Genomic DNA, 22,226 nt, shown 5'->3' on the forward strand with positions numbered 1-22,226 from the left:
GGGGTCATATTAAAACCCCACATCAGGCGCCCCTGATGTGGGGTTTTAATACAAGTGACTCCTTCTGGGGCCTGCAGTCCCCATTTTAATACCCTCACACCTTTGCGAATTATTAAATTCTCCTCCAGTTACCCATTAGAGTTTTGTGGTTCCCTACTCCAAAGGTGCCCAGTACGCTGACATGTCTGAAAACCTCCGGAGTATGGAAGGGCATTATGGGGATGTGGGATATGGATACTTTGGGGGCCAGACCCTTATCAAAGGTTGTTTAAAAAAAAAAATTATTTGACAGACAGAGAGATCATGAGCAGGGAGAGGGGCACAGGGAGGAGCAGGCTCCCTGCTGAGCTGGGAGCCCCAAGCAGCACTCGATCCCAGGACTCTAAGATCATGACCTGAACTGAAGGCAGACGCTTATGTGACTGAGCCCCCCAGGTGCCCCTCAAAGGTAGCTTTTGATGAGCAGATGCCTTAGTCCATTCAGGCCCCTATAACAAAATACCTGTGGACCGGGTGGCTTATGAACAGCCTAAATTGACTTGTCACACTTTTGGAGGCGAGAAGCCCAGATCAAAGTGCCGCTGATTCTGCCTCGGCGAGGGCTCGCTTCCTGGCTCAGAGAGGGCTGTCTGTCCTTTCCCTGAGTCTTCGCATGGAGGAAGGGGCAAGGAGGGATCCCTGGGGTCTCCTTTTTTAAAAAAAATTTTTTTAAGATTTTATTTATTTATTTGACAGGGAAAGATCACAAGGAGGCAGAGAAGCAGGCAGAGGGAGAGGGGGAAGCAGACTTCCCACTGAGCAGGGAGATCAATACGGGGCTTGATCCTAGGACCCTGAGATCATGAACTGAGCTGAAAGCAGAGGCTTAACCCACTGAGCCACCCAGGCACCCCTGGGGTCTCTTTTATAAGGGCATCAATCCCATTCACCAGCGTTCCACCCTCATGATCCAAACCTCCCCAAATCATCCCACTGGGGGTTTCATTATTCGGGGGCGGGGAGCACAGACATTCAATCTATAGCAAGAAAAGTCCTGTTTTAGGTAACTCAAACTTTCTGTTTCTATACAATGCTCTGTGTCCTGTTAAGAAATTGTCAATCCCAATATTCCAAAGATGCTTTCCAATGCCTTAATCTTTTCTTAAAGTTTATTCATTCATTCATTCGTTTATGTAATCTCCACGCCCAGCGAGGGCCTTGAACTCACAACCCTGAGATCAAGAGTCGCACGCTCCTCTGACTGAGCCAACCAGGTGTCCCCTTGAATACTTACTGTTTTATATTTCACAGTTAGCTCAAAGTCATCTGGAAATTTATTTGCAGGTGTGGTTAGAAGTGGGGGGTTGTTTGGGGTAATTTCTCTACCCTTCCAAGGGCTTTTTGGCTGGCCTAAGAATTAAACTGACATGGGACAGATGCACAGGGGAAAACCAAATTTAATTCTGCACATGCAGGATCCCCACATACATGAGAGGTTCCAAGACAGAGAGGAAGGCTGAGGCAGATCTCCGTGCCACGCGGGGCTGAGGACGGGGCTGGGGGCCGGGGCCTCAGAGGGGAGCAGGGCAGAAAGAACACCTGCCCTGCCATGCAGATGGGGCCCTCAGATAAAACCCGTCTCCGGTAATAGCTCCAATTCTGGAAAAGACCCCCAATTTAGAGTCTCCTAGGTAGTTAGTTAAGTGACGGGCAAAAGTTTCTCTGTGGCCTGCAGGGTCTTGATCGCCTTCAGCCCCAAATACTCCACGTGCCAAAGTGGGACCTTTTGGGGAGACCTGGTCTGAACCTGTTCAGGGTCATTAGCTCAGCAAGAGTCAAACAACAACAAGAACATCCAAACCCCCAAACCCTCCTTTCTCCACTGCAATGCGAGGCCTGTTTGTTCCTGAGTCAAGTGAGTTTCTTTTCTTTTTTCTTTTTTTTTTTTTTAAGATTTTATTTATTCATTTGTCAGAGAAAGAGCACAAGCAGAGGGAGCAGCAGAGGGAAAGGGAGAAGCAGGCTCCCGGCTGAGCAGGGAGGCCCGATGCGGGACTCGGAACTCGATTCCAGGACCCAGGGATCGTGATCTGAGTTGAAGACAGACGCTTCACCGCTTGAGCCCCCCAGGCTGCCCAAGCGACTTCCTGGGTGTGTGTGTTTCGTCCCCCTGCGCCTGTCTCGGCGAGAATGCCACCTTAGGGACCCCTCCCACCCCCTCCCACCAGCCCCTCCGTGGCTCTGGACTCAGCCCCGTCACCATCCTGCTCCTCCAGCCTCCTCCGGGCACGTGCGGCTGCTCGGCCCGGCGCCTCCTTCCTCGGACCCCTCCGGAGGCCGCTTCTCCTGCCCCTTCAGTGCTGCGCTCCTGCCGCCCCCTTCTCTGACCTCTCCGTCTGGAACAGACCCCCGGTGTCCTCCGCATACTTGAGTCTCTTCGCAGACACCACTTTTGTCTGTCTTTCGTCTTCGCCATCTCTCCCTCGACTGTGTGTCCAGAGCGGTGAGGAGCCCGGGACTTTTCCCGCGCCCTGCGCCCTGCGCCCCTCAGGGCCGTGACTCCGCTTGGAATGAGGAGAAGGAAAGGTCCCTCCCGCACGTCCTGAAGCCTGCATCCCATCTTCACAGGCCCCTAGAGGGCGGCCTGCCGTGGGTGCGCCCCCAGGGCCCGGCCCTGCAGGCCATCTGGAGTTGTTTTTGTGAGTTTTCCCTGAACTGCGCCTTTTCGCTACAGATTTAGAAAGAGAGACCACAGGTGCTGGAAGCCAAGGTTCATTCAGCCCTAGGTGACCTGAGAGGAGTAATTCTTAGGCCCCATGCTCCGTCGCCCCGAGGGCATGCAGAGGTTAACCGGGCCAGATGGCCATCCACCCGAGCCACAGCCTGGCACGCATAGCCCTGGGGTCCTACAGCAGGTGCGGGCAGCATCTCACGCCTGCAGGTCGCGGGCACTGGGATAAATCCGCCCTGGCCCTCCAGCCTTCCAACTGTGCGTGTTTGATCCCCACTATTTTAATCGGAGAAAGGGAGCTCAGTAAGGAAAGGGCATCTGTATTCATTTATCATCATAAGGCTCCTTGCCTGGCAGAGTAAAAATAGCCCGTTAAAATGCATGCATGCGCACTTACACGTTTTTGACTTGGTAATATATTTACCCCGGCAGAGGATTCAGAAAATACAGAAAAGGGGTGGATACTGAAAAATAAGTCTCTTGCCCATGCCCGCGTGCCAGCTGCCCTGTTCTCCTGTCCCTCTGGTCCGACCCGATTTCTTTTGTATCTTTCCGGAACTTTCCACAGCGTGTTGTAGACGATATTAGGATGTGTTAGGTATCGTACTGTACGTAATTAGAGTCTACTGTGGAGCCGTCCTTCTAAGCATTTCACGTGTGTTGAGTCATGTAATCTACACTTAGATATAATAGGACATAATTGGGTAATAGGTTTAAAATTTAAAATGTATCCATAGACACGGAGAAGTTTCATTTCCACCCCCGTACCCCCATCTCACTTTCTGCCTGCCCTTGCAGACCCTTGTGTCTCTTCACAGTGTTTAAACAAACACCAGCAAATAGGGGTGCCTGGGTGGGTCTGTGGGTGAACCGTCTGCCTTGGGCCCAGGTCTGATCCAGGGGTCCTCAGACTGAGCCCCGCATGTCGGGCTCCCTGTTCAGCGGGGAGTCTGCCTCTCGCTCTCCCTCTGCAGCAACCCCTGCTTGTGCTCTCTCTCTGTCAAATACAAAAAAAATCTTAAAAATCTTAAAAAAAAAAACACATACACACACACAAAAACAAAACAGCAAATAGACCTATTCTAATTTTAAGTGTTCCCACACAAAAGGTTAAATCCTCTTATACCATTCTGGTCTTGCCTTCTTCAATAAGTCCACACCCTGGAAAATTTTCCATTTAGGTAAACAGAGCTCTTCTAATTCCTTTTTTTTTTTTTTTTTCTGTTAAGGATATGCACAGGGCTGCATTATCAGGAGGCATCCGCGTTTGCCTCCGCGTTTGCCTGTCCGTTCCTCTCTAGCTGGGGACTTGATCTGTTTCCCATCTGATAGGAACATTTAGCAGGGGAGTTTTACAAATCGACTAGATTTCCTTCCTCACCTCCTCCCCACACACAAATGCCACCTACGTCTTCAAAACAGAGGACTCCAGTCTGTTTTACTTAAGGAGGATGAAAGTCACCATCTGTTAATCCAATCTGCGTTGTGGAGGAAAGGGAAAATCGTCTCATGGGCATGACATCGCCTTTCAGATCCCACAGAGGGTAGTTCCTGAGGGTCTCCTACAGGGTAGCACTGGCATCCAGAGCTCCTCCCCACTGAGGTCCTGCTTTGCAAATGCCATCTTTCTGGGTCTAAGAAGCATGGCAGGCATTTACGGGAGGGACCCTGAGTAAATCACATGCTGCCTGGGAAGGCTAGACAATCAAGCTTGGGAATTTGGTGGGAAGCCAAGAACAGACCAGCAGAGTGTCCCTAAAGTCATGTGAAACCGCAGCCAGCCCGGAAGCTGCCCGGGGCCACCACTGTCTCCACTGGACACTCCCTCCTCCCCATTCTTGACCAGTAAAGGAAGCCTTCCCACTTCCCCCTGCACTCTGAATTTCCCCACATCCTAGCCTCTTTCCCACCTAATCAGAGTCCCAGGAGGAAGCATTTCATGACCCCTACCTACCTCCCAGGGATAGGAGGCAGGCAGGTCTGGTTCCCTAGGCTTCCTAAAAAATCAGACACCAGCCCCTACCATAGTACCCACGGTGGGGAACTACATCCAAAATAGAGTGGGGGCCTAGATACTGGGAAGCCCCCAAAATATCTGGCATTGTCTATAGCGTTTATAGGGGCTGTAGACTCGCACCCTGATACCAGGGACCAGGAAAACCCCTTCACAGCACAGCAGCCTTGGAGGGCCACAGATGTCTAAGAGCTCTGGCAACTGCAACTTCCTACTTATTCGGTGTTTGGGTGTTTTTTTTTTTTTTTTTTTTTTAAGCACTAACAGATATTCAGTTTTGCTAAATACTCTTTGCATAGATGGGATCATCATACGATTTTCTTCCTACCTGCTCTGTGAGCGTGAAACCTCTCATTAACAGTCTCTGAACATGAGCCATTTCTACATTTAGCCATTATCTACTGTGTTTTGAGAGTAAACTCCACTTGGACACAATATATTATTTTTTAAAATGCTGCTGGAATCCGTTTGCTGGTTTAGGTTGGCACACTCCAAAAAAAAATGGAGAGTTCCACTCTGAGCAGTGACGTTGTAAGGATGAGCTTCCCAATCCGAGAGCCTCACAGAGTGTCTTGACCCGTGGCCCGTGGGGCTACAGAACTGGATTTAACATTTTACTGATGTTTAATTTAAGCTAAAGGCTGATACTTGATTCGGTTAGATAACTTGGAAGTATGTTTGGACAACTTGGGCATAGGGATTTACTTTTTCAGCTGTTTTATGAATTCTACCTACAGAGGAAGCACTTCCCTTAAAACTTAGCATCCGGTTTGAGATGTGTTCTAAATGCAAAACAGTGGGGTGCCCGGGTGGCTCAGTGGGTTAAGGGTCTGCCTCCCGCTCAGCCATGATCCCAGGGTCCTCGAATCGGGCTCCCTGCTCAGGGGGGATTTGCTTCTCCTTCTCCCTTTGCTCTCCCTGCCCCCCCTCCCCCGGCTTGTACTCTCTCTCTCAAATAAATAAGTATTTTTTTAAAGAAATGCAAAATAGCCCCTGAATTTTGAAGGGAGTATAGGCCAGCATCTTTATCATGGCCAATAGCTAGGTCTTACTGAGAAATCTTTTTTTTTTTTTTTAGAGATTTTATTTATTTGACAGAGAGAGACATTGAGAGAGGGAATCCAACCAGGGGGAGTGGAAGAGGGAGACACAGGCTCCCGTCCAATGCAGGCTCGATCCCAGGTCCCTGAGATCAAGACCTGAGCCAAAGGCAGATGCTTAACTGAGCCATCCAGGTGCCCCCTTAGGTTCTTCGAAATTGCTAGAACAGCTCACAGAACTCAGGGGAACACTTAGGTTCAAAGGATATGATAAAGGATATTTACCGGTAGCTAGATGGAAGACATGCATAGGGCCAGCTGTGGGGAAAGGGCGTAGGGCTTCTGTGCCACTCTCTGGACCGCCACCCTCCCAGGACGCCCCTCGCTCAGCAACCCAGGAGCTCTCTCTGAAGCCAACCAGCCCTCTAGGGGCTCCTGCAGGCTTCATTACGGAGACATGATTGACCAGCTCGTTGGCCAATGGTTGGTTCCACCTGCAGCCTCTCCTCTCCCCTGAGGTCAGGGGGAGTGAGAGTTCCAGCCCTCCGATCACACAATCACACGGTGGGTCGCCCGGGCCACCAGCGCCCGCCCTTGGATGGCATCCAAAAATCACCTCCTTAACTTAACAAAAGCTGCATTTATCATCCTAATCACGGGAAATCCCAAGGGATTCAGGAGCTGTGATCCGGAAACGGTGGATGATGGGAGAAATACGTATTTGGTCATCGGAGGGACTAAATATAGATTTCTTACAAATCGCACTGCAATACTCAAATGTTCCTTTTTAAAAAAGGGTGGGGAGAGAGGTTCAGAGTGCTCCCTTTTTTCCATTTTCTTCTGTTCTATTCTGAATGCTCCAGTCTGTTCCATTGTCCTCTTCATCTCGCTTTGTGCCAACACCACACTCACTCAAGCATGTGGTTTCATAAGCAAGTCTTTTTTTTTTTTTTTTAGTTTATTTAAGTAATTTCTACACCCAACGGGGGCTCAAACTCATGACCCTGAGATCGAGAGTCGCACCCTCTTCCGGCTGAGCCAGCCGGGAGCCTCTGCATTCTCGTGGTCGTGCAGCCTTCACCACTCCACATTCCCAGAACTTCTTAACATCCCAGACTGAAACTCTGTATCCCTTACACACGAGCTCCCACTCCTCCCGGCCTCTAGCCCCCGGTAACTACGACTCCACTTTCTGTATCCATACATTTGACTACTGGAGGGGACTCATACAGGTGGAATCGCTCTGGATTTGTCCTTTTGTGATCTGTGTTGTAGCAGGTGTCTAAATTTCTTTCCTTTAAAACACTGAGTTTGGGGGCGCTTGGGTGGCTCCGTCCGTGAAGCGCCCGACTCTTGGTTTCGGTTCCAGGTCACGGTCTCAGGGTCCTGGGCTGGAGCCCTGAGTCTGGCAGCGTGCTGGGTGTGCAGTCTGTTTAAGCTTCCCTCTCTCCTCTCCCTCTGCCCTTCTCTACTCTCTCGCTGTTAAAACAACAACTATAAAAACCAAACAAAACAAAGTTTTTGAGTTCTGGAGAAATTTATTATCCAGCAATGTGTGACTAGTACCGAGATGTAGAGAAATTGATGAGTCCAAGAGGGAATAGGGGAAGCAAATACAGCAGGCCCTGGTGTCCTGGATGTGGGAGCTGAGACAATCAGTGACGCCCTCGCATTCTGGCTTCTGCTTCCTGGCGGTGTGTGCTGCCCTGGGAACGACAAGGTTTGGAGGAAACGTCATCTGTTTGCTGTAGATATTTTGAGTTTGGACTTTGGTGTCATCCAAATGGAGGCACAGCGAGCACTCCAATACATACATTTGGAGCGCGGAGGAAAGATCTGGGTTGTGGTCTAATCCTATGAGTCGCGGTCTATTCCTATCCAGCGGTTTTCCCCAATTTCCTTCCTTGTAATAGAAGGTTTATCTAGACATATATCTCCCCAAATGAAGACTAGATCCCCCCAGTCTCCATTACAGCTCAGCATGGTCATGCAGCGAAGTTCTGGACAATGGCATGTGTGCAATTTTAGGATTACTCCCTCGAAAAGAAGGAAGCATGCCAACCTCTCCCCTTCCCCTCTTCCTGCTGGGGGCAATGCCAACACAGTGGTATGATTGGATCACATGCTGCGTCCCACACAGGAGCCCTTATTGAAGAGGACAGAGCAACAAGGGAGAACGGTTCCTTGAGACGGTGGAGGTATCATATCAACCCTGGATTGCTAACTCTTGGACTTCTAGAAGAGAGAGAAATGCATCATTATCTTGCCTGGGTCTGCATTGTCTCCTATGGCAGCCATTGGCCACATGAGGCTATTGAACACTGGAAACGTGACTAGCATCATATGCTGAAATTTCAGATGGACTGGATTATATAAAATATGTTCTTAAAATTAATGCTTTCCTTCTATTTCATTTTAATGTGGCTACCAGAAAACTTAAAATTGCACACACGGCTCCCATTGTTGTTGTTACTGGTCAGCCCCTGTGTGAGCCTTTGCCTTCTGCCTCTGCTGAACTAGTGTCTTCTGTTCTACACGGCTTGTGTACCCACTGGTGACACCCGAAGTCTGGTGTGTACGGGATCCCCTAGCAAGAGTGGGTCATGAGAAGAGCGGGAGCTTGGGAAGAGTTTTGAGGGACTCAAAGGAGCATAAGCTTGCAAAGAAGCCACAGAAGGAGCCCAAAGAAGCAAAAGGAAAACCAGGAGAATGATGTGCTACGAAGTCCCCGAGGACAGTTTCAGGTTGGAAGGAAATACCAAGAGCATCAGTTCCCTGAGAGATCAGAAAGTTAAAAATTGGAAACAAAAAATTGTTCAGAGTGGTGGGAAACCATATTAGTTCGCTGAGGGGGTCCATAAGAAAGTACCGTGGACAGCGTAATACAGAGATTTACAGAATTTACAGAAGCAAGCAGACATTTACTTTCTCACAGTTGTGCAAGTTAGAAACCCCAGATCAACGTGTTGTCTGGGCTGGTTTTTTCCAGAGGTTCCTCTCCATGGCTTGTAGACCGCCATCTTTTGCCTGTGTCTTCACGTGGTCACAGCGTGGCTTTACCTAAGGCCACTGAACTATACACTTAAAGATGGTTTAAAACGTAAATGTTAGGGGCACCTGGGTGGCTCAGTGGGTTAAAGCCTCTGCCTTCGGCTCAGGTCATGATCCCAGGGTTCTGGGATCGAGCCCCACATCGGGCTCTCTGCTCCATGGGGAGCCTGCTTCCTCCTCTCTCTCTGCCTGCCTCTCTGCCCATTTGTGATCTCTGTCAAATCAATTAAAAAAATATTTTAAAAATAAATAAATAAAAGGTAAACGTTAGGCACGCCTGGGTGGCTCAGTCATTAAGCGTCTGCCTTCAGCTTAGGTCATGATCCCAAGGGTCCTGGGATCGAGCCCCACATCAGGCTCCCTGCTCAGCAGGAAGCCTGCTTCTCCCTCTCCCACTCCCCCTGCTTGTAATCCCTCTCACTGTGTCTCTCTCTGTCAAATAATAAATAAAAATCTTTAAATAAATAAATAAATGGTAAACGTTATGCTACATGCATTTTTACCACAATTAAAAAGAACTATCATTTCTTGAAAAGTCAGTGAAAGATTCTTTGAGTGGGAGATACTGACTATCCAAAAAGAGGCAGAATAGCGACAGCGACAGCAAGGATGTGAGACGAAGGATGTATTTAAAAATCACAAAGCTAGGAAGGACTGGGATGGAAACAGTCAGCTCTGTGGTTTTAGGAGTCTGAGGGATTCCCAGCCGATGGCTTCTAACATCTCTCATATAAAGGAGGCAGGTCATAGGCTGAGAATGGGGGGGAGGGGCTGGAGGCGGAAAGTGTGTCGGAGATTGAAGAGGATAAAAATAGTGCACTTGTCACCATGGAAATGAGAACGAGTTGACTGGGTGACAGCAGTGGGACTGAGGGCCATGTTGAGAGCTCATGGAGTTCAGCCATCACTTACTCACAGTGGAACCGTTCTGCCCTGTAAGGTGCCTTTCTTCACTGAGGCTCAGTTGCCTAGGGACAAACCTGGAGAAACAAAAAACCTGGCGAAACAAAAAACCTGGCGTTTGGGCCTTACAAAGACAGAAGGGAAGGGGCGCTTAGGTGGCTCAGTCAGTTAAGTGTCCAACTCTTGGTTTTAGCTCAGGTCATGATCTCAGGGTGGTGAGATCGAGCCCCACATGGGGCTCTGAACTCAGTGGGGAGTCTGCTCAAGATTCTCTCTCTCTCCCTCTGCCCCTCCCCACCCTCTAAAATCAATCAATCAATCAATCAATCAATCTTAACAAATAAAACGAAGCAAAGACAGAAGCGCAAAGGAGTGTTAGATGCCTGACATGGCAAAAGTGTTATTGAAATGATGGGCCCTGGAATCACATCCAAAGGAAAGAGATGGGGGGCAAGATGCGGGTTCCTATCAAGCTAAGAAAAGATCACGGTGGGCGCCGCTGAGAAAGCAAGTGGGAGGAGGAGTGGTTGAGGTCCAAGGGGTGTGCAAAGCTGAGCAAACAGAGTGGGGAGCACCATCAACACCCTCCCATCAGGGGGCAAACGGAAACACGATGATATTTTTACAGCTCATTGAGGTAAACAGATAAGCCTGCCACAGACAGAGGCAAACAGGCACTCTGAAGGCTGAGGAAATCAATGTCCCCCAGCCCACCTGTGACCTGCTCTTGGCACCTCAGTTGGGAAGCTCTTTAGAGAATGTCAGGAAACCATGTGGAAAAGGAGGGCAAGCGACCAGGAGGTGACAAAAAGGTGGTATGTCCAAAGAACACGCTAGGGGGTATTTCTTTCTGTCTTTTAAGATTTTATTTATTTTACTTATTGGGAGAGAGAGAGAGAGCGCACCAGCAGTGGGGTGGGCAGGAGGAAGGGCAGAGGGAGAGGGAGAAGCAGTCCCCGGCTGAGCAGGGAGCTCCATGTGGGGCTCCATCCTGGGATCCCAAGATCATGACCGGAGCCAAAGGCAGACGCTTAACCAACTGAGCCACCCAGGTGCCCCAGGGGTGTGTTTGTTTCACTGAAGGCAAAAGAACACTTAAAGTTGTTGCTTTGGGGTGCCTGGCGGCCTCAGTGGTAGAATATGTGACTCTCAATCTCAAAGTTATGAGTTCAAGCCCCATGTTGGGTGCAGGGGAAAAAAAGGAGGAGGGAAAGAAGAAGAGGATGAAGGAGAAGGAGGAGGAGGAAGAGGAGGAGGAGGTGGTGGGAGGAGGAGGAGGAGAAGTTGCTGAAGTTGCTGTTGAAGTTGCTTTGATAGGGGAATTTGATTTGCTGATTGTGGAACACTTCTAGAGGACTTAGAGCAAGGGTTTCTGAGAACTTGAGAAGGGAGGAGCTGGAGCAGGGTGGTGGTGACCGAGAGAGCCAGTGTCTAGGAGTCTCCCTCCTAGATGGTGCCCAGGTCATGGGTTTCCATCATCTCAAGAAACCCAACCTCCCTGGGGAAAACTGAGATCTGGACACACAGGACCCTAATTCTTCCCCACTTCCATGAGGTTCACTACTGGAAACACTGGACACCAGCAGGGTAACCCCAACCGTAGCGACCATTCCAGGTGCGAGCTCCCTGCTGGATGAAATCAACCCAGCCCCTGGCATCCAGAATGGCGAATCCATTCCTCTCTCTCACAGTAGAAAAAGGAACCCGAAGCCATTTGCTTTCACTAGGGATGGTGTAGGTTTAGCCCCAGAGATACGTCTACATCCAAATTTCTGGAACCTATAAATGGTGTCTTACTTGGGAAAAGGGTCTTTGCTGATGTGATGAACTTAGGGATCTTGCAGAGAAAAAAAAAAAAAAAAAGGAAAGGAAAGAAAACCCAGTGGTAAACGACCTAATATCCTAAAACCGGAGGTGGGGGGTTGGGGGGATATTTGAGACAGACTGAAGAGAAGAAAAGCCTCCAGAGTGAGGCCCTGTTGATAATTCGATTTCAGACTTCTGGCCTCCAGGACCACAAGAGAATAAGTTTCTGCCTCCTGAGTCACCAGGATTGTGGTATAGCCCCAGGAAACGACCACAGGTCACACCTTCCCCAGGGGTCACACTAATTCTCTGACTATTCTTTGAGATAACCGCATATATGACGCAATGCTGATAAGACCTGTAGAGCAGGAAGGAGCAGACAGGTACACTGCAATGTCTCGCTAAGACACACACATGCCAGAGCGTGGGAGATAAACACCCTGAAAATCGGGGAGCCTGTCGCCTCAAGGAGGTTCCTGAGAATCAGGCAGTCTGAGGACAGTGGGAACATCCCATCTGGATGAAGCTAACTTCACTACTAACAAATGAGATAAAATCTCCACGGGAGGAGGCGTTCCTCAGGCTGCTTTGTGCTCACACAGGAGGCACCTGTATTTGTTGACGAATGACTGCAAGTTTCAGACTGGACCTGGAGTATGTAGGGAAAGATCCGTGTGATACTGATACAACCGGGCTCCCTAAGACCCTTGCAAATCCTGAGTGGTAGGGGGAGAGGAGAATCCTCTGTGCAATATAAGCCCCTTTCAATCATACCTGAGTTTATGCTAATGAGATGAGTCTAGGTGAGCCCTTAGGCAGCTCAGGATGGGGCTGACTGCCTGAGAAACCAAGCCTGTGATTGGGAGGTTGGAATTTTCAGCCCCACCCCCGGCCTCCCTGGGGGAGATGGAACTTGATTGTGGAAAGCCGATGATTTAACTGACCATCCCAGGTAACGGAACTTCCATAAAATTCCTAAACAGTGGGGCTCAGAGACCTTCCAGGGTGGTAAAGGCATCAGGGAGCTGGGAGGTGGTATGTCTATATGGAGGCTCAGCATCTCTCCTCCCATATGTTGCCCTACGAGTCTCCTTGGCTGTTCTCTCGAGTTGTATCCTTTGTAATAAATCAGGAATACTAAGTAAAGTGCTTTCTTTCCTTTTTTTTTTTTTTTAAGATTTTATTTATTTATTTGACAGAGAGAGATCACAAGTAGGCAGAGAGAGAGGGGAAGCAGAGTCCCTGCTGAGCAGAGAGCTCGATGCGGGGCGCAATTCCAGGACCCTGGGATCATGACCTGAGCCGAAGGCAGAGGCTTAACCCACTGAGCCACCCAGGCGCCCCTGTAAAGTGCTTTCTTGACCAGTGCTGAGTCCCCTACGTGGTAGGTTCCCTAGGGAGACCAGCTAAATACCTGGTCACCTGAGAATTATGTAGGGCTCTTTCCATCATGAATTGAGCAATGACGTTTTCCTCCCTGGAATAATTAAATCTGGGTTGTTATTTGCTTTCTTTGCCTTACTCACTCCTGCCAACAGCAGCATCTGTGCACCCACTGAATGGCCCTATTCACCGCCACGTTGACCCACACCGTATTGCTTCTGATCAAGGAACCCCGTTTATTAGGAAGTCGGTGGGCAGCCCATGTACCCCATCACCCCAAAGTGAGCTTCACAAAACAGAGGTACAGCCCGTTTGGGAAAGCATCACAATGCCAGATGGGAGACAACGTCCTTGGTGTGTGTGTGGGGGGGGGGCTACAGGATGGACAAACACTCGGAACCAGGGGCACATGCATGGTGCCAAATTATACCATCCAGGAGCCCTAAGGTATCACTTCTTAAGATCACACCCGGTGACTCATTCTTTCAATGTTTGTTTCCTCTTCCTGCCACCCCGAACTCTGCTGTTTTGGGGTTTTCGTGCCTAAAGGAAAACACTTCCCCCACAGAGCACAACATAGTAAAATTGTGGGACTGGAGGCCGCCCCTGGACTATTTGCGGTATCTGAGGAGTGCGGCTATGGGGTCAGGCAAAGGGTGACTGATAGGGGCAGGGAGGAGGGAGAGACGCCTCTGCACCGGGGGGCGGGCAAGGAGGTGGGTGAGTGGAACCCGGAGGTGTGCTGAGTGGCAGCTCGCACCGGGTCCTGACTCCTCCGGCAGGGCCAGATGCCTGGGGCACGGAGACCCCTTCCCCTGAGCAGAGCACAGAATGACAAGGAGGGTCTGTGCCTATCCCCTTTGCGGGGGCACAGAAGTGGGCAGGCACGCTCCTCACCCCCCCCCCATACCGCCGCGCTCACCGCTTCCTGACGCCCCCGCCGCCCCTCCCACCTCCGCAGGGCACGCAGTCTGCCCGACAGGCTCCCGGACCCCGTCCGACCACCGCGCCCCGCCGCGACTCGCGTGGCTGCCTCCCTGCCCTTCTGGAAGGCACCCAGCGGCAGCAGCGCCCCGTTAGCTCGGCGAGGTGGAGCCGCCGCGCCGCCGCCGCCAGGCCCCGCCCAGAGGCAGCCGCGAGCCAGGCCGCGCCGGGGACGACTGCAGAGCGCGGTGAGTGAGCAGGGCGAGCGGGGAGGGACCCAGGCGTCCCGGTCCCCGCCCCTACCCCGGGCAGGCATCCCGACCTTCGGCTTCAGCTCGCTTCCCGATTCCGTCACTCCGTTTCAGGGCCCCAGAGCCGCACTAAGAAAGGACCCCGCAGCCCCTCCCTGTTCTGGGCCTCGGGCAGACCCGCGACTCGGCCCCTCCCTTTTTGCCGAAACCGGGAACCTGACGCCCCCTGCCCCCCAGCCCGGTCCTCCAGGAGCTCCCGAGCCCCTCCCTCAATCCGGGAGCCAGGAATGCAGGCCAAAAATACCCCTCGGTTCCAGACCCGGGGGACTGGGCTCGCAACCCCCGCGGAGCAGATGAAGACCCGGGAGTCGGAGCTGCCGTTGCTTTTTGCTCCAAGAAGCTGGGCCCCCAGCCTAGGCGTCCTTTGGAACCTGGGAGGCCGTGCGTCCCACTCCCACCGCCCTAGATGCAGGCGTCTTGCTATCAGCAGCCCTTCCCCTGCCCCCATCGACCGTGACATCTGGGACCCAGGAGTCCCGCCCACCGATCCCTAACACCGCGAGCCCCAGTATAAATGAGGATTTGGGGACCCAGGAGTCGGGGACCTCAGCCCAGAAGCCCCTCAAACCCTAGGGATCGGCAGCCTCAACGCATTCGCCTTTCAGGGACCCAGGAGACAGAGACCGTACTCCACAGATCCCATTAAACTGAGAGGCCTGGTCTCCCAGCCCGCCGCCACCCAGATGTCCAAGATTCCATCCGTCCTGGAGGAGCGGGGCTGGAGCAGACGGGGTGGGAGGGGGCCGGAAGGGAGAGGGAGAGCGGAGGGAGGTGAGACTGGCGTGGGGACCTGGGCTGGGGGCTCCGTCCTAAACAGACGCTAAACAGGCGGGTTGCCATGGCAACGGCCTTCCCGGGCCGCGCCTGGAGACCGCGCTAAGGCCGAGTCGGGGAGGGCAGCCCCCAGGAGCCCCCACACCGCCAGCTGTTGTGTCTTCCTGTTTTGTCACCACGGCAACAGTGACCTCAGCCCTCCACCCCCACCACGGGCTTGGCTGGGGCGTCTCGGTCCATTTCACGCGGCGAGGGGCGTGGTCTTTTCTTGGCCCCGCCTCGAGGGGTGGGGCTGGGATATCCCCCCGGTTCCGGGAGCCCCTTTCTCAGCCCGAAACCCGCGCTCCCGCCAGGTCCCCGGCCCCGCCCCCGCCCCCGGCCCCGCCCCCGCCCCAGCCCGCCAACCCCACCCAGTAAGCAAACCCTTACAGTCTGCAGCTGCTGCCGCTGCCTGAGAGGTGAGGCTGCGGGGACCCCCCCGGCGCGGAAGCTGCGGTCAGGATTCCTGGGTGTTCAGGGAGGAAGGGGCTGGGGTCCCGAGTGTCTGAGTCTCTAGGCAGACTGGGGCATGGATCAGGACTCGGGTTCTGGAGACGACAGGGCTTGAGACCTGCACTCATACAGGTCATCCGTAGGAAAGAGGAGGGGAACGGGAGGCCCTGACTCCTGGGTCTGAGGGAGGAGGGGCTGGGGGCCTGACTCCAGGGTCTGAGGGAGGAGGGGCTGGGGCCTAGACTCCCGGGTCTGATGGAAGAGGGACTTGGGTGTCTGGACTCCTTGGTCTGATGGAGGAGGGACCTGGGTGTCTGGACTCCTGGGTCTGAGAGGGATGGGGACCCCTATGTGCCCTGGCTGAAGGGGGCTGATATCTAGTACAAGAAGGTCTTCAGGAGGGGAGGAGGTTGGAATTGGAAGTTTGGGTTTGGGAAAGAGGATGGCCTTCCACGCTCCCCACCCCTCCATTCTGGGGACAGAATTCGAACTTTGGGCCCCAAACGCCAAAAAGCGAGGACTGGGAAGCTGGTGTCCTAAGCCAGAGAGAAGCCAAGGCTGAGGTCAGCGTCCTTGGGTTGCTGAGAGTGGAGCAGGCTAGGGTTTAGGGACGCGATTCTCAGTTTGAGCGACGGGGTGTGGTGTTTGGCGTGGAGGTGGCGAGAGGGGATGGGCGTGGCCGGGGAGTCCCGAAGCAGCCCGGAGAAGCCGAAGGGGTGTTTCCTCTCTCTCCGGCCGTCTCCGGCGGTGCATTCCTGAGTTCTGACCTCAGGCGGCGGCCGCCGGGCGGAAGGCGACGGACCCCTCCCCTCCGCGCGGTCCCTGCGCTACCCACCTCCTTCCTTGGGGCACTTCTGGAGTTGTGGCCCGCGCTCTTCCTCCTTGCCTGCTTGGGACCCGGCAGTACCCGCTTTCTAGAACGCCAGAGTGTAGGCCGGTCCTGACTTCCTCCTAACGGGTCTTCGGAGGGCGTGTCGGGGGAGCAGGAGGCGGCCGAGCCCCGGGTAGCACCTCCCAGGTGGCCCGGGAAGCCCAGCCCCTACCCACAGACCTGACTTCCGAGGGGTGGTGGGAGGTGTGGCTGCCAATCTCTGGCCTGGATTCCAACACCGCAGTTCCGGCTTCAAGGGGCTGGCGGGGCGGGGCGGGGGCGGGAGCGGGAGGGGGGGGGTCAGCTAGACAAATCCCAGGGGTCCGACTTCCCAGCCAATGGTCTCTCACAGACCCTCTTGGGTCCAGGCTCCCAGCCCCGGCTCTGGGGACCCAGAACTCACATTTTGAAGGACCCAGAAATTCAGGCTTCGGGCCTCACGTCCTAGGTGGACCTTCCTCTACCAAGATCCACGAGTGGGGCGGGCCCTCCCGGAGGCCGGCGGGGGGCACCGCCCCGCCTCCCTCCGCCGCGGTCCCCGCCACATTCCAGATGGCTGGGCTGACTTGAAGCCCTTATAAGGCCCGGAGACGCCGCGCGGGGCCTGGCCGCCCGCCCCCGCAGCCACCGCCCAGGGCCCTCCCGCCCGTCCGCCCCAAGGCTTTCCTGGGCTGCGGCCGGGTTAAGATCACTCACGCCCCCCGCCGGCCCGCGGGCGTGCACTTTCTCCGGCTTCCCTCCATTCCCGCCCCCGCAGTTTGACTACTGGGGAGGAAGAAGGGGTTGGGGCTCCCCGGGGTCACCCCCGGGACCTCTCCCGGCTCGCGGCCAGATCCCCGCCCTGGCTGGGAGGGCGCCCGGCCTGCGGAGTCTGGCTGCGCGTTCGGGGCGAGCCCCAGCGGCGGGCGGGCGGGTAGCCTGGGTCCCGGCGGGGCGGAGCCGGAGGGAGCTGGGCGCTGACTCTCTCTCTCCCCCTCCCTCCTGTGTTCTGACCAGCCTTTTCCAGGTGTCGGACTTAATCCACCTCCAGAGCCGGATCTTTAGCCGTCGGGGTTCTCGGCAGAGACCGCAGGTGAGTGCGCCTGGACGCCGGGTCGGAGGGGAGAGGGGCTGGGGGCCCGGACTCCTGGGTCTGAGCGAGGAGAGAGCTTCCCACCTAGACTCTGTGTCGGAGGGAGGAGCATCTGGGGCCTGGACTCTGAGATTCCGAGAGAAGGACCTTGGAGGGGGGTTTCCAAGGAAAGAGACCCAGACACCTGTTTACCTGGGAAAACAGTGTGTCCCGGAAATGTCCTCGGGGCCTCCTGCAGGGACAGCTGGGCAAGGTAGAACCTGTTCTACTGTCCTACAGGCCCTCCTGTGCCTGCCCCTGGAAGGAGGAAGTTTTATTTTCCTGCCGCTGAGAGAAGCCTTCTGAGCTTTTTAGGGGTGGTGGGCGAGAGGGTAGATGTCAGAGGCCTGAGGGAGGATTTGGACACCCGGTCCCCTAGATGCTGGGCCCTGTCTCCCTGAGGGTCTCCAGGACAAGGAGATAGAAGTTGTAGGTTCTGGAGGGACAGAAACAAGAAGCTGATTTTCTAGACCGCAGGTGTCTGGTGAACTCAAGGTCCAGGGCCCAGAGTGCTCAGGTCTGAAGCTCTGTAACCAGACGTGAGAGGCCTGGAGATTTCAGTGGAAGGGGCTGGGGCACCGGACAGTCAAGAATCCGGGGTGCTTGAGTTTCTTGGAAGTTAGGGAACTTGGAGATTGGACTCCATGTGGGGGAGGGGCATAGGCAGAAGGAAGCTCAGTGTCCTTGGGGGTAGTACTCCAGCCCCCCATCCCAGGTGGGATTGCGACGGAGGTCATAGACCCTTGATCTCTCTGGTAGAGGGTGGACCTGAGAGGGCATGTTCCCGAGAGCTGAGCCCCAGTTCCAGAGACAGGCTGGGAGTTCAGGAGCTCTGATCACATGTGGGTCCCTGAGAGGGTTCCCACGTGGAGGTTGGACTCTTGGATGTCTGGAGGCTGGAAATGCCTGTTGGGTGAAGGAAGGCAGGTGGGCGTGGGAGCAGGGGTGCTGAGTCCTGGGTACCCAGAGGGAGGGGGTAGAGCGCACAAAGCAGGGCCTCTTATTCTGACGCATGGTTGGGATGTTTTAGAACAGAGTCCTGAGTGGCTGGGTGGCTGATCCCTGGGGGACTGAGGGCAGCTCGGGGGGGGGGGGGGGGGCGGATAGATGGTTTTACAATCGTAGGGTTGCAGAGAGAGGAGAGAGGCAGCCTAGACTCCTGGGTTCCGACAGGGGAGGTGGGAGGTGGGGAATCCAAGTCCAGAGTGGGGAGGGGTCTGGGACCTGGGTGACCAGCTGATCCCCATAGGCCCACAACTGTCCCACTTTGAAAAGCCTGCACCCTGGGTGTCCCCCAGCTAGCCTCCAGGTTACTTTGTCCCCCTGGGGGGAGGAAAGGCCAAGGGCCTGGATTCCCACATTTGGAACCTTCTTAGGACACTTCCTCTCCCTTCGTCCCAGCCATGCCGGTGACGGTGACCCGCACGACCATCACGACCACCACGTCATCATCCTCAGGCCTGGGCTCCCCAACCATTGTGGGGTCCCCTCGGGCACTGACTCAGCCCCTGGGCCTCCTCCGCCTGCTCCAGCTGCTGTCCACCTGTGTGGCCTTCTCCCTGGTGGCCAGCGTGGGTGCCTGGACAGGGGCCATGGGTAACTGGTCCATGTTCACTTGGTGCTTCTGCTTCTCTGTGACCCTCATCATCCTCATAGTCGAGTTATGCGGGCTCCAGGCCCGCTTCCCCCTGTCCTGGAGAAACTTCCCCATCACCTACGCCTGCTACGCCGCCCTCTTCTGCCTGTCGGCCTCCATCATCTACCCCACCACCTACGTCCAGTTCCTGTCCCACGGCCGCTCCCGGGACCACGCCATCGCTGCCACCACCTTCTCCTGCATCGCTTGCGTGGCTTACGCCACCGAAGTGGCCTGGACCCGGGCCCGCCCCGGCGAGATCACCGGCTACATGGCCACCGTGCCAGGCCTGCTCAAGGTGCTGGAGACCTTTGTGGCCTGCGTCATCTTCGCCTTCATCGGCGGCCCCTCCCTGTACCAGGACAAGCCAGCCCTGGAGTGGTGCGTGGCTGTGTACTCCATCTGCTTCATCCTGGCGGCCGTCGCCATCCTGCTGAACCTGGGCGACTGCACCAACATTCTGCCCATCTCCTTCCCCAGTTTCCTGTCGGGACTGGCGCTGCTTTCCGTCCTTCTGTATGCCACGGCTATCGTGCTCTGGCCGCTCTACCAGTTCAGCGAGAGGCACGGAGGCCACCCCCGCCGCTATTCGGACGTGGGCTGCAGCAACCGGCACGCCTACTACGTGTGCGACTGGGACCGCCGACTGGCCGTGGCCATCCTCACGGCCATCAACCTGCTGGCTTACCTGGCCGATCTGGTGTATTCGGCCCGCCTGGTGTTCGTCAGGGTCTGAGGCTCTGACCATGACCGGCACTCTCAAGTCCCTCTTGTCGGCCGAGGTTTCTTTTCCCAAGTCCTCCTCTCTTCTTCCTGGCTGCCTCTCTCCTGCCTCTCCCATTTCCTTCCCCATCCGTCCTGCTCTTCTCCGTTCCTTTAGCTTCCTGCCTCTCTCCTCTTGCTCTCGCCTTTCCTTCCTGTTTTGTTGGGTTGCCACATCCTGTTTTGCTTGTTTGCCTCTTTCTGTTTTCACCTCTTCTTTCCTCCCAGTTCTGTCCCGGCTGCCTCTTTCCCAGTTTCTTTCTTCCAGTTTCCTTGGGAGCTCTGAGACTTCTCTCTCTCTGCCTCCACCCCACTGCCCCCCACTTCCGAAGGTGCTGAGCTCCGTGTCCCACTCCCCTCTCCTGCGGCTGTTCCCTCCCTGGTTCCCCCAGGGGCCTCTTTGCCAAAGCATGCCTGCCCGCCCTGGCTGTGCCTTAGTTGGTGTGTACGTGTGTGTTTGTGGGGGGTGGGGTGGGCAGCTAGAGAATGGGGCTCCCTTTCTCCCAGTGGAGGGGGTGCGTACAGTGCATGTCCCCTTTCATCTCTGGAGGCCAATGATCTCCAGTGGGCATGAGGCTTCAAGCACAGGCCCCAGATCCGTGGGCCCTGCCTGGCCCCCAGCCTCGCCTGAGATTGGCTCCAGAACTTTGGCCAGGCTTACTAACATCCCACTGCCTGGAGGCCATCTTACAGGAAGTAAAGGGTGGGAGCCTTCCATCCCAACTGCTCTCTGGGTTATCGAAAAAGTGGTGGCCAGCAAAGAGCCATATGGTCTTAAGGACGACTGTCTAAGTGTTAGTGGGAGGGGGGCAGGGATATGGCCCTCCCATCTCAGTGTTAAAAACAGCATATACTGCCTTTGCTGGGAGAAAAGGTTGGCCACCTGCCCACCTTAAAGGCAGGCAGTGTGAACCTGGGTTGGTTGGTTGGTTGGTTTTCCTTTTCTGGTCACAAGGGCAAAACGTCCTGGGTGGCCCTCTTCTAAAAGGGAAGTTTCTTTTCAATGTGTTTTTCCTGGGGGTGGGTGGGTTGGGTAGGTGGGGGGTGCCACCGCCATAGAGGAATTGCTTGTTCAAGTGTGGTGTGCACGCGCGCGTGCGCACACACACACACGTGTGTGTGTGTGTTTCTGCATGCTAGTTGCTTCCTGTAGCTGCTTCCTGCTTCTCTGGGACTCACATGCGCAACGTCATATATATAAATGTATAAATATATATTTTTTATTTTTTTTTAATTCCCTGGAGCTTCTGGTTCCCATCAGTCCCTGCCATCAACTACAGAGGGAAGACTTGTCCATTCCCTCACTCCCACATCCGTGTTTTGTTTTTTTGTTTTTTTTTACATCAATATAAAGATAAAAGAAAAACTGTGCTTGCTTTATTGCTGGGGAGGGCTCCAGGAGAGAGGGCAAGGTCCGGATTCTTGGGTCTGGAGGGAGAGGGGGCCTGGGACCAGACCAAGACAGCTTTGGCCTTTGGATCTCCCAAAGCCAGGAGAACTGGTTAGGATTGAAATGAATGAGATTGGCCCCTCCTTGGAATCCCATGAGCAACTCCAGAAACAGTGTCCCCATCTGAGTGCAACATTTTTTTTCCCCAAAATCAACTCCTCAGGTTCCGCACCTCAGTGATAGGCTCCCCTGCCTGCGAACCCAGGCTCTGGTTCTTCCCATCCACTCTATCTGTCGCTCACCGGACACTGTCTAGCCTTCCTCAACTGTCCCCTCTGCTAGCTCCTGACCCAGCTCAGGTATCATTTTGTCCTGAGCTAGTACCCCAGGCTCCTTCTTGACTAGCCCACCTCCTGCCCGCTCTGGCCCAGGGGGATGCTTCTAACCTCTGACCCTGCCCCCCCCCACCTTGCTCCAATCCTGTATCTGCCTACAGGTGATACCCGAGCTCCTCGGCCTTGAGGACCCGGCCTTGCCTGAGCTCCCACCGTCTCCACCTCACCCTCAGTTCTAAGCTCCCCGACACACCGGTCCACAGAAGACCTCGATAAAGAGCAAACGAATTACTCTTACAATGAGTCTGTCCTACAGAAGGCCCTGTTGCCTGAGGAGAATCACAAATACATAAACATAAATCCGCAAAAATCCCAGGATCAAGCAACCCATCTTCTGCACTTAGACCCGCAAGAGCAGTCGGCAAGCGCTACGTCCAGGGAGGGTCCCCCGAAGAGAAGGAAGGGCCACCGGGAACAGACGCACTCCCTTTCGAGGAGAGGCCTTCTTTGGAGCTCTGCAGCGTCCACCCCGGAATCCTGACCCACACCAATGCCTGCCTCCTGCAAGGGCGCCTCGCCCCGCCTCCCCACCCCATGCCTGAACCCCTTCTGGAAGGGACCAGAGAGAACAGCTCTAGGACCCGGGGGTGATGTGTTGGTGATGCGGGAGGAGCAGCCAAGCAGGGCACGGTGGGATCCTCAGGTCCGTTGCC

General features: G+C 54.6%; 1 protein-coding gene and 1 long non-coding RNA gene across 2 annotated transcripts; one reads left to right on the forward strand and one right to left on the reverse strand.

The window, feature by feature from the left end:
• Positions 1-7,287: 7,287 nt before the first annotated feature.
• Positions 7,288-16,874, reverse strand: LOC308358299. The gene is made up of 3 exons (XR_013968314.1): positions 16,683-16,874; positions 16,244-16,539; positions 7,288-7,470 (listed from the first exon to the last, which is right to left on the reverse strand). It is a non-coding gene; the product is annotated as an uncharacterized lncRNA (long non-coding RNA).
• A 337-nt stretch (positions 16,875-17,211) lies between these two features.
• MYADM (myeloid associated differentiation marker) lies at positions 17,212-21,132 on the forward strand. The gene is made up of 2 exons (XM_080828465.1): positions 17,212-17,351; positions 18,792-21,132. The coding sequence occupies exon 2, from the start codon at positions 18,794-18,796 to the stop codon at positions 19,760-19,762; it is 969 nt and encodes a 322-aa protein (XP_080684591.1). The 5' UTR covers positions 17,212-17,351; positions 18,792-18,793; the 3' UTR covers positions 19,763-21,132.
• Positions 21,133-22,226: the final 1,094 nt, after the last annotated feature.

The sequence above is a fragment of the Martes martes genome (genome assembly GCF_963455335.1).
Source record: "Martes martes genome assembly, chromosome: 17".
Taxonomy (NCBI): domain Eukaryota; kingdom Metazoa; phylum Chordata; class Mammalia; order Carnivora; family Mustelidae; genus Martes; species Martes martes.